The sequence below is a fragment of the Hemitrygon akajei genome, unplaced genomic scaffold (genome assembly GCF_048418815.1).
Source record: "Hemitrygon akajei unplaced genomic scaffold, sHemAka1.3 Scf000050, whole genome shotgun sequence".
NCBI classification, from domain to species: domain Eukaryota; kingdom Metazoa; phylum Chordata; class Chondrichthyes; order Myliobatiformes; family Dasyatidae; genus Hemitrygon; species Hemitrygon akajei.
In genome coordinates, this window is record NW_027331936.1 from 4,852,100 (window position 1) to 4,865,695 (window position 13,596).

A 13,596-nucleotide genomic window follows, 5' to 3' on the forward strand; every position below is an offset into this window, starting at 1 on the left:
ATCTAGATCACTGATACAGACAACAAACAACAATGGCCCCAGCATAGATCCCTGAGGCACACCACTAGTCACAGGCCTCCAGTCTGAGAAGCAATCATCCACTACCACTCTCTGTCTTGTCCCACACAGCCAATTTCAAATCCAGTTTACAACCTCTCCATGGATACCTAGTGTCTGGACCTTTAGAACTAAACTCTTAAGTGGGACCTTGTCAAAGCCCTTACAAAAGTCCATGTAGACAACATCCGCAGCCTTTCCTTCATATGCATTCTTGGTAACCTCCTTGGAAAACACTACAAGATTCATTAAACATGATCTACCACACACAAAGCCATGATGACTATCTTTAATCAGCCCTTGGCTGTCCAAATCCTTGTATATCCAATCTCGCAGAACACTTTCCGCTAATTTACCTACTACTGATGTCAGGCTCACTGGCCTGTAATTACCTGGTGTACTTTTGGAGCCTTTTTCAAACAACGGAACTACATGAACTACCCTCCAATCCTCCGGCACCGCACCCGTGGCTGAGGACATTTTAAATATTTCTGCCAGGGCCCCTGCAATTTCTACACTAGTCTCTCTCAAGGTCCGAGAAAATATCATGTCAGGCCCGGGGGATTTAACTACCTGTATTTACTGTAAGGCAGCAAGCAGCTACTCCTCTTTAAAATCTATATGTTCCATGACACTACAGTTTGTTTGCCTTAATTCCATATCCGCTATGCCAGTTTCCTGAGTAAACACTGACACAAAAAAACTTTAAGATCTCCCCCATCTCGTGAGGCTCCACACATAGAAGACCACTCTGATCTTCAAGGGGAACAATTTTGTCCTTTACTATCCTTTTACTCTTAATATACTTGTAGAAACCCTTCGGGTTTAGCTTCACATTATCTGCCAAAGCAACCTCATGTCTTCTTTTTGCCTTCCTAATTTCCTTCTTTCGTAATCCCTTACATTTTCTGTACTCTTCAAGTACCTCATTTGTCCCTTGTTGCCTATACCTGCTAACCACCTACTTAACCAGATCGCCAATATCCCTTGAAAACCAAGGTTCACTATCCCTGTTAACTTTGCCTTTAATCCTGGCAGGAACATGCAAACTCTGCACTCTCAAAATTTCACCCTTGAAAGCGTTCCACTTACTGAACACATCCTTGCCAGAAAAGAACTTATCCCAATCCACTCTTCCCAGATTCTCCCTCATTTCCACAAAATTGGCCCTTCTTCAATTCAGAACCTTAACTGGTGGACCAGTCCTATCCTTATCCAGAATTATCTTGAAACTAATGACATTATGGTCACTGGACCCAAAATGTTTGCTTACATATACTTCTGTCACCTGACCTGTCTGGTTCCCTAATAGGGGATCAGGTACTGCACCCTCTCTCGTTGGTACCTCAATATATTGATTTAGAAAACTTTCCTGAACACATTTGACAAACTCCACGCCATCTAACCCTTTCTCAGACTGGGCGTCCCCGTCAATATGTGAAAAGTTAAAATCCCCTACGATTACAACTTTATGTTTCTTACATTGGTCTGCTATCTCTCTACAGATTTGCTCCTCCAATTCTCTCTGACTATTGGGCGGTCTATAATACAACCCTATTAGTGTGGTCGCAGCTTCCCCGTTCCTCAGCTCCACCCATATGGCCTCTGTAGACGAACCCTCTGGGCTGTCCCGTCTACGCACAGCTGTGATATTCTCCCTGACTGGTAATGCCACTTCTCCCCCTTTCATCCCTCCCCTCTATCACGTCTGAAACAGTGGAACCTCGGAACATGAAGCTGGAGCTTTTAAGGAATATCAAAGTGTATAAATCTCTGGATCCTGACAGGATATTCCCTAGAACCATGAGGGAGGTTAGTGTAGAAATAGCAGGGGCTCTGACAGAAATATTTCAAATGTCATTAGAAACGGGGATGGTGCCGGAGGATTGCCGTATTGTTTATATTGTTCCATTGTTTAAAAAGGGTTCTAAGAGTAAACCTAGCAATTATAGGCCTGTCAGTTTGACGTCAGTGCTGGGTAAATTAATGGAAAGTATTCTTAGAGATGGTATATATAATTATCTGGATAGACAGGGTCTGATTAGGAACAGTCAACATGGATTTGTGCGTGGAAGGTCATGTTTGACAAATCTTATTGAATTTTTTGAAGAGGTTACGAGGGTAAAGCAGTGGATGTTGTCTATACGGACTTCAGTAAGGTCTTTGACAAGGTTCCACACAGAAGGTTAGTTAGGAAGGTTCAGTCGTTAGGCATTAATATTGAAGTATTAAAATGGATTCAACAGTGGCTGGATGGGAGATGCTAAAGAGTAGTGGTGGATAACTGTCAGGTTGGAGGCCGGTGACTAGTGGTGTGCCTCAGGGATCTGTACTGGGTCCAATGTTGTTTGTCATATACATTAATGATCTGGATGATGGGGTGGTAAATTGGATTTGTAAGTATGCAGATGATACTAAGGTAGGTGGCGTTGTGGATAATGAAGTAGGTTTTAAAAGTTTGCAGAGAGATTTAGGCCAGTTAGAAGAGTGGGCTGAACGATGGCAGATGGAGTTTAATGCCGATAAGTGTGAGGTGCTATATTTTAGTAGGAATAATCCAAATAGGACATACATGGTAAATTGTAGGGCATTGAAGAATGCAGTAGAACAGTGTGATCTAGGAATAATGGTGCATAGTTCCCTGAAGGTGGAATCTCATGTGGATAGGGTGGTGAAGAAAGCTTTTGGTATGTTGGCCTTTATAAATCAGAGTATTGAGTATAGGAGTTGGGATGTAATGTTAAAATTGTACAAGGGATTGGCAAGGCTGAATTTAGAGTACTGTGTACAGTTCTGGTCAGCGAATTATAGGAAAGATGTCAACAAAATAGAGAGAGTACAGAGAAGATTTACTAGAATGTTACCTGGGTTTCAGCACCTAAGTTACAGAGAAAGATTGAACAAGTTATCTCTTTATTCTTTAGAGCATAGCAGGTTGAGGAGGGACTTGATAGAGATATTTAAACTTATGAGGGGGAATAGATAAAGTTGATGTGGATAGGCTTTTTCCATTGAGAATAGGGGAGATTCAAACAAGAGGACATGAGTTGAGAGTTAGGAGGCAAAAGTTTAAGGGTAACACGAGGGCTGATTTCTTTACTCAGAGAGTGGTAGCTGTGTTGAACGAGCTTCCAGTATAAGTGGTAGAGGCAGGTTCGGTATTGTCATTTAAAGTAAAAGAGGATAGGTATCTGGACAGGAATAGAATGGAAGGTTATGGGCTGAGTGCGGGTCAGTGGGACTAGATGAGAGTAAGCGTTCGGCACGGACGAGAAGGGCCAAAATGGCCTGTTTCCATGCTGTAATTGTTATATGGTTATATAGTTATAAGTCCTGCCCCTCCTGCAACCAAGTGTTACTAATAACAATAATGTCGAAATCACCATGTGCCAATCTACGATGTAAACTGATCGGCCTTACGTACAATACTCCTTGCATTGAAATAGATGCACCTGAGAACATTTCTATCACGTTCAATCCTTTGATATCTGTCTATACAAGCAGTTCTCGCATGACCCTTATCCTCCTCCACCTCACTATCTGCTCTAACACTCTAGTTCCCCTCCCCCTGCAATCTAGTTCAAAACCCCCGGAGCAGAACTTGCCAACCTACCGGCAAGGATGTTAGTCCCCTCCAGTTCAGGTGCAAACTGTCCAAATCGAACTGGTCCCACCTCCCCGGAAGAAAGCCCAATTGTCCAGAAACATGAACCCCACCCTCATGCACCATCCCCTCAGCCACGTATTTAGCTGCATTATCTTCCTATTTCTAGTCTCACTGGCACGTGGCACGGGTAGAAATCCAGCTGTGGGATCTCCCTTCCCCATCCCCCTCCTTCCTGTGCGATGCACCTTCCCCATCTGACATCCTCCTGTGGGATCTTGCTTCCCCAACCCCCTTCCTCCTGTATGATCACTCTTCCACGTCCCTCCTCTTCCTGTGGGATCTCTCGTCCCCATCCCCCTTCCTCCTGTGGGATCTCTCTTCCCCATCCCCCTTCCTCCTGTGGGATCTCTCGTCCCCATCCCCCTTCCTCCTGTGGGATCTCTCGTCCCCATCCCCCTTCCTCCTGTGGGATCTCTCTTCCCCATCCCCCTTCCTCCTGTGGGATCTCTCTTCCCCATTCCCCTTCCTCCTGTGGGAACTCTCTTCCCCATCCCCCTTCCTCCTGTGGGATCTCTCTTCCCCATCCCCCTTCCTCCTGTGGGAACTCTCTTCCCCATCCCCCTTCCTCCTGTGGGATCTCTCTTTCCCATCCCCCTTCCTGCCATGGGATCTCTCTTCCCCATCCCCCTTCCTCCTGTGCGATCTCTCTTCCACATCCCCCTCCTCCAGTGGGATCTCTCTTCCCCATCCCCCTTCCTGCCCTGGGATCTCTCTTCCCTATCCCCCTTCCTCCTGTGCGATCTCTCTTCCCCATCCCCCTTCCTCCTGTGCGATCTCTCTTCCCCATCCCCCTTCCTCCTGTGGGATCTCTCTTCCCCATCCCCCTTCCTCCTGTGGGATCTCTCTTCCCCATCCCCCTTCCTGCCCTGGGATCTCTCTTCCCTATCCCCCTTCCTCCTGTGCGATCTCTCTTCCCCATCTCCCTTCCTCCTGTGCGATCTCTCTTCCCCATCCCCCTTCCTCCTGTGGGATCTCTCTTCCCCATCCCCCTTCCTCCTGTGGGATCTCTCTTCCCCATCCCCCTTCCTCCTGTGGGATCTCTCTTCCCCATCCCCCTTCCTCCTGTGGGAACTCTCTTCCCCATCCCCCTTCCTCCTGTGGGATCTCTCTTCCCCATCCCCCTTCCTGCCATGGGATCTCTCTTCCCCATCCCCCTTCCTCCTGTGCGATCTCTCTTCCCCATCCCCCTCCTCCAGTGGGATCTCTCTTCCCCATCCCCCTTCCTGCCATGGGATCTCTCTTCCCCATCCCCCTTCCTGCCCTGGGATCTCTCTTCCCTATCCCCCTTCCTCCTGTGCAATCTCTCTTCCCCATCCCCCTTCCTCCTGTGCGATCTCTCTTCCCAATCCCTCTTCCTCCTGTGCGATCTCTCTTCCCCAACCCCCTTCCTCCTGTGGGATCTCTCTTCCCCATCCCCCTTCCTCCTCTGGGCTCTCTCTTCACCATCCCCCTTCCTGCAGTTGGGTATCTGTTCCCATTCCCCTCTTCCTGTGGCATCTGACTTTCTCAGCTCCCCTCCTCCCGTAGGATCGCTCTACCCCATCACACTTCCTCCTGCTGTTTCTCTCCTGATGCTCCTTCCTCCTGTGGAATTGCTCTTCCCCATCCCCCTTCCACCTGTGGAATCTCTCTTCCGCATCCCCCTTCCTCACGTTGGGTCTCTCTTATCCACCCCCTTCGCCTTCCTCCTGTGGGATCTCTCTTCCCTATCCCCCTTCCTCCTGTGGAATCTCTCTTCCATGTACCTCCTCTTCCTGTCGGATCCCTATTCCCCAACCCCCTTCCTCCTGTATGATCTCTCTTCCACATCCCCCTTCCTCCTGTGGGATCTCTCTTCCACATCCCCCTTCCTCTTGTGGTATCTCTCTTCCCCATCTCCTTTCCTCCGGTGGTATTTATCTTCCCCACCACCTTTCTTCCTGTGGGATCTCTCTTCTCCATCCCGGCTGTTGGTCTCCCTTCCCCTTCCCCCTTCATGCTGTGGGCTCTCTCATTCCCAACCCCCTTCCTCCCGTGGGATCTCTCTTCCCCATCCCACTTCCACCTGTGGGATATCCCTTCCCCATCACCCTTCCTCCTTTGGGATCACTCGTCCATCTGACTTCCTCCTGTGGAATCTCTCTTCCCCATCCCCCATCCTCCTGTGGGAACTCTATTCAACATCACCATTTCTCGTGTGGGTACTCTATTCCCATCCCCCAATCTTCTTTTGGGATCTCTCTTCCACATCTTCCTTCCTGCTTTTGGATCGCTCATCCATCCGACCTCCACCTGTGAGATCTCTCTTCCCTATCCCCCTTTTGGATCTCTCTTCCCCATCCCTTTCCTCCTGTGGGATCTCTCTTACACATCCCCCCTCCTCCTGTGGGATCTCTATTCACCATCACCCTTTCTCGTCTGGGGCCTCTGTTCCCATCCGCCACTCTTCTTTTGGGATCTCTCTTCCACATCTTCATTCCTCTTGAGGGAACTATCCCTTCCCCAATCCCTTCCACATGTGGGATCTCTCTTCCACATCCCCATTCATCCTGTGGGATCTCTCTTCCACATCCCCCATTCTCCTGTGGGATCCCTCTTCCCCATCTCCCTTCCTCCTGTGGCATCTCATCCCCAGCCCCCTTCTTCCAATGGGAATTATCTTCCCCACCCGCTTTCTTCCTGTGGGATCTCTCTTCCCCTTCCCCCTTCATGCACTCTCCTTCCCAACCCCCTTCCTCGTGTGGGATATCCCTTCCCCATCACCCTTCCTCCTTTGGGATCACTTGTCCATCTGACTTCCTCCTGTGGGATCTCTCTCCCCCATCCCCGTTCCTCCTGTGGGATCTCTCTTCCCCATCCCCCTTCCTCCTGTGGGATCTCTCTCCCCCATCCCCCTTCCTCCTGTGGGATATCCCTTCCCCATCACCCTTCCTCCTTTGGGATCACACGTCCATATGACTTCCTCCTGTGGGTTCTCTCTTCCCCACCCCCCTTCCTCGTGTGGGATATCCCTTCCCCATCACCCTTCCTCCTTTGGGATCACTCGTCCATCTGACTTCCTCCTGTGGGATCTGTCTTCCCCATCCCCCTTCCTCCTGTGGGATCTCTCTCCCCCATGCCCCTTCCTCCTGTGGGATCTTGCTCCCCCATCCCCCTTCCTCCTGTGGGATCTCGCTCCCCCATCCCCCTTCCTCCTGTGGGATCTCTCTTCCCCATCCCCCTTCCTCCTGTGGGATCTCTCTCCCCCATCCCCCTTCCTCCTGTGGGATCTCTCTCCCCCATCCCCCTTCCTCCTGTGGGATATCCCTTCCCCATCACCCTTCCTCCTTTGGGATCACTCGTCCATATGACTTCCTCCTGTGGGATCTCTCTTCCCCATCCCCCTTCCTCCTGTGGGATCTCTCTTCCACATCCCCCTTCCTTCTGTGGGATCTCGCTCCCCCATCCCCCTTCCTCCTGTGGGATCTCGCTCCCCCACCCCCCTTCCTCCTGTGGGATCTCTCTTCCCCATCCTCCTGTGGGATCTCTCTCCCCCATCCCCCTTCCTCCTGTGGGATCTCTCTCCCCCATCCCCCTTCCTCCTGTGGGATATCCCTTCCCCATCACCCTTCCTCCTTTGGGATCACTCGTCCATATGACTTCCTCCTGTGGGATCTCTCTTCCCCACCCCCATCCTCCTGTGGGATCTCTCTTCCCCATCCCCCTTCCTCCTGTGGGATCTCTCTTCCACATCCCCCTTCCTCCTGTGGGATCTCTCTTCCCCATCCCCCTTCCTCCCTTGGGATCTCTCTTCCCCATCCCCCTTCCTCCCGTGGGATCTCTCTTTCCCATTCCCCTTCCTCCCGTGGGATCTCTCTTCCCCAGCCCCATCCTCCTGTGGGATCTCTCTTCCCCATCCCCCTTCCTCCTGTGGGATCTCTCTTCCCCATCCCCCTTCCTCCTGTGGGATCTCTCTTCCCCATCCCCCTTCCTCCCTTGGGATCTCTCTTCCCCATCCCCCTTCCTCCCGTGGGATCTCTCTTTCCCATTCCCCTTCCTCCCGTGGGATCTCTCTTCCCCATCCCCCCAAACTCATGAGGGATTTCGCTTCTCCATTGGCATTTCTCCTTTGAGATCACTCATCCATTCGACTTCCTTCTGTGGAACCACTCTTCCATATCTCCGTACTCCTGTGGGATTAATCTTCCCCATCCACTTTCTTCCTGTGGGATCACACGACCCCATCCACCTGTGGGATCTCTGTTCCCCATCTTCCACCCTCCTGTGGGATCTCTCCCCCATCCCCCTTCCTCCTCTGGGCTCTCTCTTCACCATCCCCCTTCCTGCAGTTGGGCCTCTGTTCCCATTCCCCTCTTCCTGTGGCATCTGACTTTCTCAGCTCCCCTCCTCCCGTAGGATCGCTCTACCCCATCACACTTCCTCCTGCTGATTCTCTCCTGATGCTCCTTCCTCCTGTGGAATTGCTCTTCCCCATCCCCCTTCCTCACGTTGCGTCTCTCTTATCCACTCCCTTCACCTTCCTCCTGTGGGATCTCTCTTCCCTATCCCCCTTCCTCCTGTGGAATCTCTCTTCCATGTACCTCCTCTTCCTGTCGGATTCCTATTGCCCATCCCCTTCCTCCTGTGGGATCTCGCTTCCCCAGCCCCCTTCCTCCTGTATGATCTCTCTTCCACATCCCCCTTCTTCCTGTGGGATCTCTCTTCCCCATCCCCCTTCCTCCTGTGGGATCTCTCTTCCCCATCCCCCTTCCTCCTGTATGATCTCTCTTCCACATCCCCCTTCCTCCAGTGGGATCCCTCTTCCCCATCTCCCTTCCTCCTGTGGCATCTCATCCCCATCCCCCTTCCTCCTGTATGATCTCTTTTCCCCATCCTCCTTCCTCCTGTGGGATCTCTCTTCCCCATCCTCCTTCCTCCTGTGGGATCTCTCTTCCCCATCCTCCTTCCTCCTGTGGGATCCCTCTACCCCATCCCCCTTCCTCCTGTATGATCTCTTTTCCACATCCCCCTTCCTCCTGTGGGATCCCTCTTCCCCATCCTCCTTCCTCCTGTGGGATCTCTCTTCCCCATCCTCCTTCCTCCTGTGGGATCTCTCTTCCCCATCCTCCTTCCTCCTGTGGGATCTCTCTTCCCCATCCTCCTTCCTCCTGTGGGATCTCTCTTCCCCATCTCCCTTCCTCCTGTGGCATCTCATCCCTATCCCCATTCTTCCAATGGGATTTAACTTCCCCACCCCTTTTCTTCCTGTGGGATCTCTCCTCCCCTTCCCCCTTCATGCACTCTCCTTCCCAACCCCCTTCCTCGTGTGGGATATCCCTTCCCCATCACACTTCCACCTTTGGGATCACTCGTCCATCTGACTTCCTCCTGTGGAATCTCTCTTCCCCATCCCCCTTTCTCCTGTGGGATCTCTCTTCCCCACCCCCTTCCACCTGTGGTATCTCTCTTCCCCATCCCCCTTCCTCGGGGAATCTCTCTTCCCCACCCCTTCCACCTGTGGGATCTCTCTTCCCCACCCCCTTCCATCTGTGGTATCTCTCTTCCCCATCCCCCTTCCTCCTGTGGAATCTCTCTTCCCCACCCCTTCCACCTGTGGGATCTCTCTTCCCCACCCCCTTCCTCCTGTGGGATCTCTCTTCCCCATCCCCCTTCCTCCTCTGGGCTCTCTCTTCACCATCCCCCTTCCTGCAGTTGGGCCTCTGTTCCCATTCCCCTCTTCCTGTGGCATCTGACTTTCTCAGCTCCCCTCCTCCCGTAGGATCGCTCTACCCCATCACACTTCCTCCTGCTGATTCTCTCCTGATGCTCCTTCCTCCTGTGGAATTGCTCTTCCCCATCCCCCTTCCTCACGTTGCGTCTCTCTTATCCACTCCCTTCACCTTCCTCCTGTGGGATCTCTCTTCCCTATCCCCCTTCCTCCTGTGGAATCTCTCTTCCATGTACCTCCTCTTCCTGTCGGATTCCTATTGCCCATCCCCTTCCTCCTGTGGGATCTCGCTTCCCCAGCCCCCTTCCTCCTGTATGATCTCTCTTCCACATCCCCCTTCTTCCTGTGGGATCTCTCTTCCCCATCCCCCTTCCTCCTGTGGGATCTCTCTTCCCCATCCCCCTTCCTCCTGTATGATCTCTCTTCCACATCCCCCTTCCTCCAGTGGGATCCCTCTTCCCCATCTCCCTTCCTCCTGTGGCATCTCATCCCCATCCCCCTTCCTCCTGTATGATCTCTTTTCCCCATCCTCCTTCCTCCTGTGGGATCCCTCTTCCCCATCCTCCTTCCTCCTGTGGGATCTCTCTTCCCCATCCTCCTTCCTCCTGTGGGATCTCTCTTCCCCATCTTCCTTCCTCCTGTGGGATCTCTCTTCCCCATCCTCCTTCCTCCTGTGGGATCTCTCTTCCCCATCTCCCTTCCTCCTGTGGCATCTCATCCCCATCCCCATTCTTCCAATGGGATTTAACTTCCCCACCCCTTTTCTTCCTGTGGGATCTCTCCTCCCCTTCCCCCTTCATGCACTCTCCTTCCCAACCCCCTTCCTCGTGTGGGATATCCCTTCCCCATCACACTTCCACCTTTGGGATCACTCGTCCATCTGACTTCCTCCTGTGGAATCTCTCTTCCCCATCCCCCTTCCTCCTGTGGGATCTCTCTTCCCCACCCCCTTCCTCCTGTGGGATCTCTCTTCCCCATCCCCCTTCCTCCTGTGGGATCTCTCTTCCCCATCCCCCTTCCTGCCATGGGATCTCTCCTCGCCATCCCCCTTCCTCCTGTGCGATCTCTCTTCCCCATCCCCCTTCCTCCTGTGGGATCTCTCTTCCCCATCCCCCTTCCTCCTGTGGGATCTCTCGTCCCCATCCCCCTTCCTCCTGTGGGATCTCTCTTCCCCATCCCCCTTCTACCTGTGGGATCTCTCTTCCCCATTCCCCTTCCTCCTGTGGGAACTCTCGTCCCCATCCCCCTTCCTCCTGTGGGATCTCTCTTCCCCATCCCCCTTCCTCCTGTGGGAACTCTCTTCCCCATCCCCCTTCCTCCTGTGGGATCTCTCTTCCCCATCTCCCTTCCTCCTGTGGGATCTCTCTTCCCCATCCCCCTTCCTCCAGTGGGATCTCTCTTCCCCATCCCCCTTCCTGCCATGGGATCTCTCTTCCCCATCCCCCTTCCTGCCCTGGGATCTCTCTTCCCTATCCCCCTTCCTCCTGTGGGATCTCTCTTCCCCATCTCCCTTCCTCCTGTGGGATCTCTCTTCCCCATCCCCCTTCCTCCAGTGGGATCTCTCTTCCCCATCCCCCTTCCTGCCATGGGATCTCTCTTCCCCATCCCCCTTCCTGCCCTGGGATCTCTCTTCCCTATCCCCCTTCCTCCTGTGCGATCTCTCTTCCCCATCCCCCTTCCTCCTGTGCGATCTCTCTTCCCCATCCCTCTTCCTCCTGTGCGATCTCTCTTCCCCAACCCCCTTCCTCCTGTGGGATCTCTCTTCCCCATCCCCCTTCCTCCTTGGGATCACTCTTCCCCATCCCCCTTCCTCCTGTGGGGTCTCTCTCCCCCATCCCCCTTCCTCCTGTGTGATCTCTCTTCCCCATCTCCCTTCCTCCTGTGGGATCTCTCTTTCCAATCCCCCTTCCTCCTGTGGGATCTCTCTTCCCCATCCCCCTTCCTCCTTTGGGATCTCTCTTCCCCATCCCCCTTCCTGCCCTGGGATCTCTCTTCCCTATCCCCCTTCCTCCTGTGCGATCTCTCTTCCCCATCCCCCTTCCTCCTGTGCGATCTCTCTTCCCCATCCCTCTTCCTCCTGTGCGATCTCTCTTCCCCAACCCCCTTCCTCCTGTGGGATCTCTCTTCCCCATCCCCCTTCCTCCTGTGTGATCTCTCTTCCCCATCTCCCTTCCTCCTGTGGGATCTCTCTTTCCAATCCCCCTTCCTCCTGTGGGATCTCTCTTCCCCATCCCCCTTCCTCTTGTGGGATCTCTCTTCCCCATCCCCCTTCCTCCTGTGGGATCTCTCTTCCCCATCCCCCTTCCTGCCATGGGATCTCTCTTCCCCATCCTCATTCCTCCTGCGCGTTCTCTCTTCCCCATCCCCCTTCCTCCTGTGGGATCTCTCTTCCCCATCCCTTTAGCTCGGGTGGGTCTATTTCACTGTATCCCATTGACATTTCTGCTTTTCTGTTAGGAACATTTTGTTTAGCCATCTGGAAATGGGAGAGTTTACAGGGTCACACTGACAAACTAAATTACTGACATTTGGTGAATACATTGGAGCTGGTCAGTGAGGGATATTGACAGTGGTGCGAACTCCGATCAGTGATTTACTGAAGGGTTTAATGTTTACTGAAATATCCGAGTGAGAGAAATTCCCCCCAGACCCACGGTTTGAATCACTTTGTTCATCAATTTGTCTGTTTGTGTTTAGGCTTGGGCAGAATGAACTGGGAGATTCAGGAGTGAAACTGGTGTCTGCGGCTCTGAGGAACCCGGAGTGTAAAATACAGACACTGTGGTAAGTACCAGACTGAGGGAGATTGTGTTTACAGTCACTGGGTGTCTGACCATGAACATTAAGAAACATAGAAAACCTACAATAGAGGCCCTTCGGCCCACAACGCTGTGCCGAATATGTCACTACCTTATAATTACCTCAGTTTTACCCATAGCCCACTATATTTCTAAGCTCCATGTAGCCTTCCTGGAGTTTAAAGATCCGATCGTTTCCGCCTCCACTACCGCCGCCAGCAGCCCATTCCACACACTCACCACTCTCCGTGTAAAAAAACTTACCCCTGACCTCTCCTCTGTACCTACTTCCAAGCACCTTAAAACTATGCCCTCTCGTGCTAGCCAGTTCAGCCCTGGGGAAAAGCCTCTGACTATCTACATGATCAATGCCTCTCATTATCGTGTACACCTCTACCAAGCCACCTCTCATCCTCCGTCACTCCAAGAGAAAAGGCTGAGTTCACTCAACTTATTCTCATAAGGCTTGGTCCCCTATCCAAACAACATCCTCGTAAATCTCCTCAGCACACTTTCGATGGTTTCCACGTCATTCCTATAGTGAGGCGACCAGAATTGAGCACGGTACTCCAAGTGGGGTCTGACCAGGGTCCTATATTGCTGCAACATATAACCATATAACAATTACAGCATGGAAACAGGACATCTTGGCCCTTGTAGTCCATGCCAAACGCTTACTCTCACCTACTCCCTCTGGCCCGCACTCAGCCCGTAACCCTCCATTCCTTTCCTGTCTATTTACCTATCCAATTTTACTTTAAATGACAATATCGAAACTGCCTCTACCACTTCTACCACACAGCCACCACTCTCTGAATAAAGAAATTCCCACTCGTGTTACCCTTAAACTTTTGCCCCCTAACTCTCAAATCACGTCCTCTTGTTTGAATCTCCCCTATGCTCAACGGAAAAAGCCTATCCACGTCAACTCGATCTATCCCCCTCATAACCTCTCAACTCTTAAACATTACCTCTCGACTCTTAAACTCAATCCCATGACTGCTGAAGGCCAATACACCGTAGGCCTTCTTAACTACAGAGTCAACCTGTATAGCAGCTTTGAGTGTCCTATGTACTCAGACCCCAAGATCCCTCTGATCCGCCACACAGCCAAGACTTACCATTAATACTATATTCTGCCATCATATTTGACATACCAAAGTGAACCACTTCACACTTATTTGGGTTGAACTCCATCTGCCACTTCTCAGCCCAGTTTTGCATCCTATCAATGTCCCGTTGTAACCTTTGACAGCCCTCCACACTATCCACAACACCCCCAATCTTTGTGTCATCATCAAATTTACTAACCCATCCCTCCACTTCCTCATCCAGGTGATTTATAAAAATCACAAAGACTTGGGGTTCCAGAACAGATCCCTAAGGCA

General features: G+C 52.0%; 1 protein-coding gene across 1 annotated transcript in view; it reads left to right on the plus strand.

Moving 5' to 3' along the window:
* LOC140721085 (NACHT, LRR and PYD domains-containing protein 3-like) overlaps positions 1–12,198 on the plus strand; it is a 113,679-nt gene extending 101,481 nt beyond the window's left edge. Inside the window, exon 7 of the mRNA XM_073035951.1 lies at positions 12,108–12,198. Within this exon, the coding sequence (XP_072892052.1) occupies positions 12,108–12,198 (91 nt within the window). The remainder of the gene's footprint in view (positions 1–12,107) is intronic.
* Positions 12,199–13,596: the final 1,398 nt, after the last annotated feature.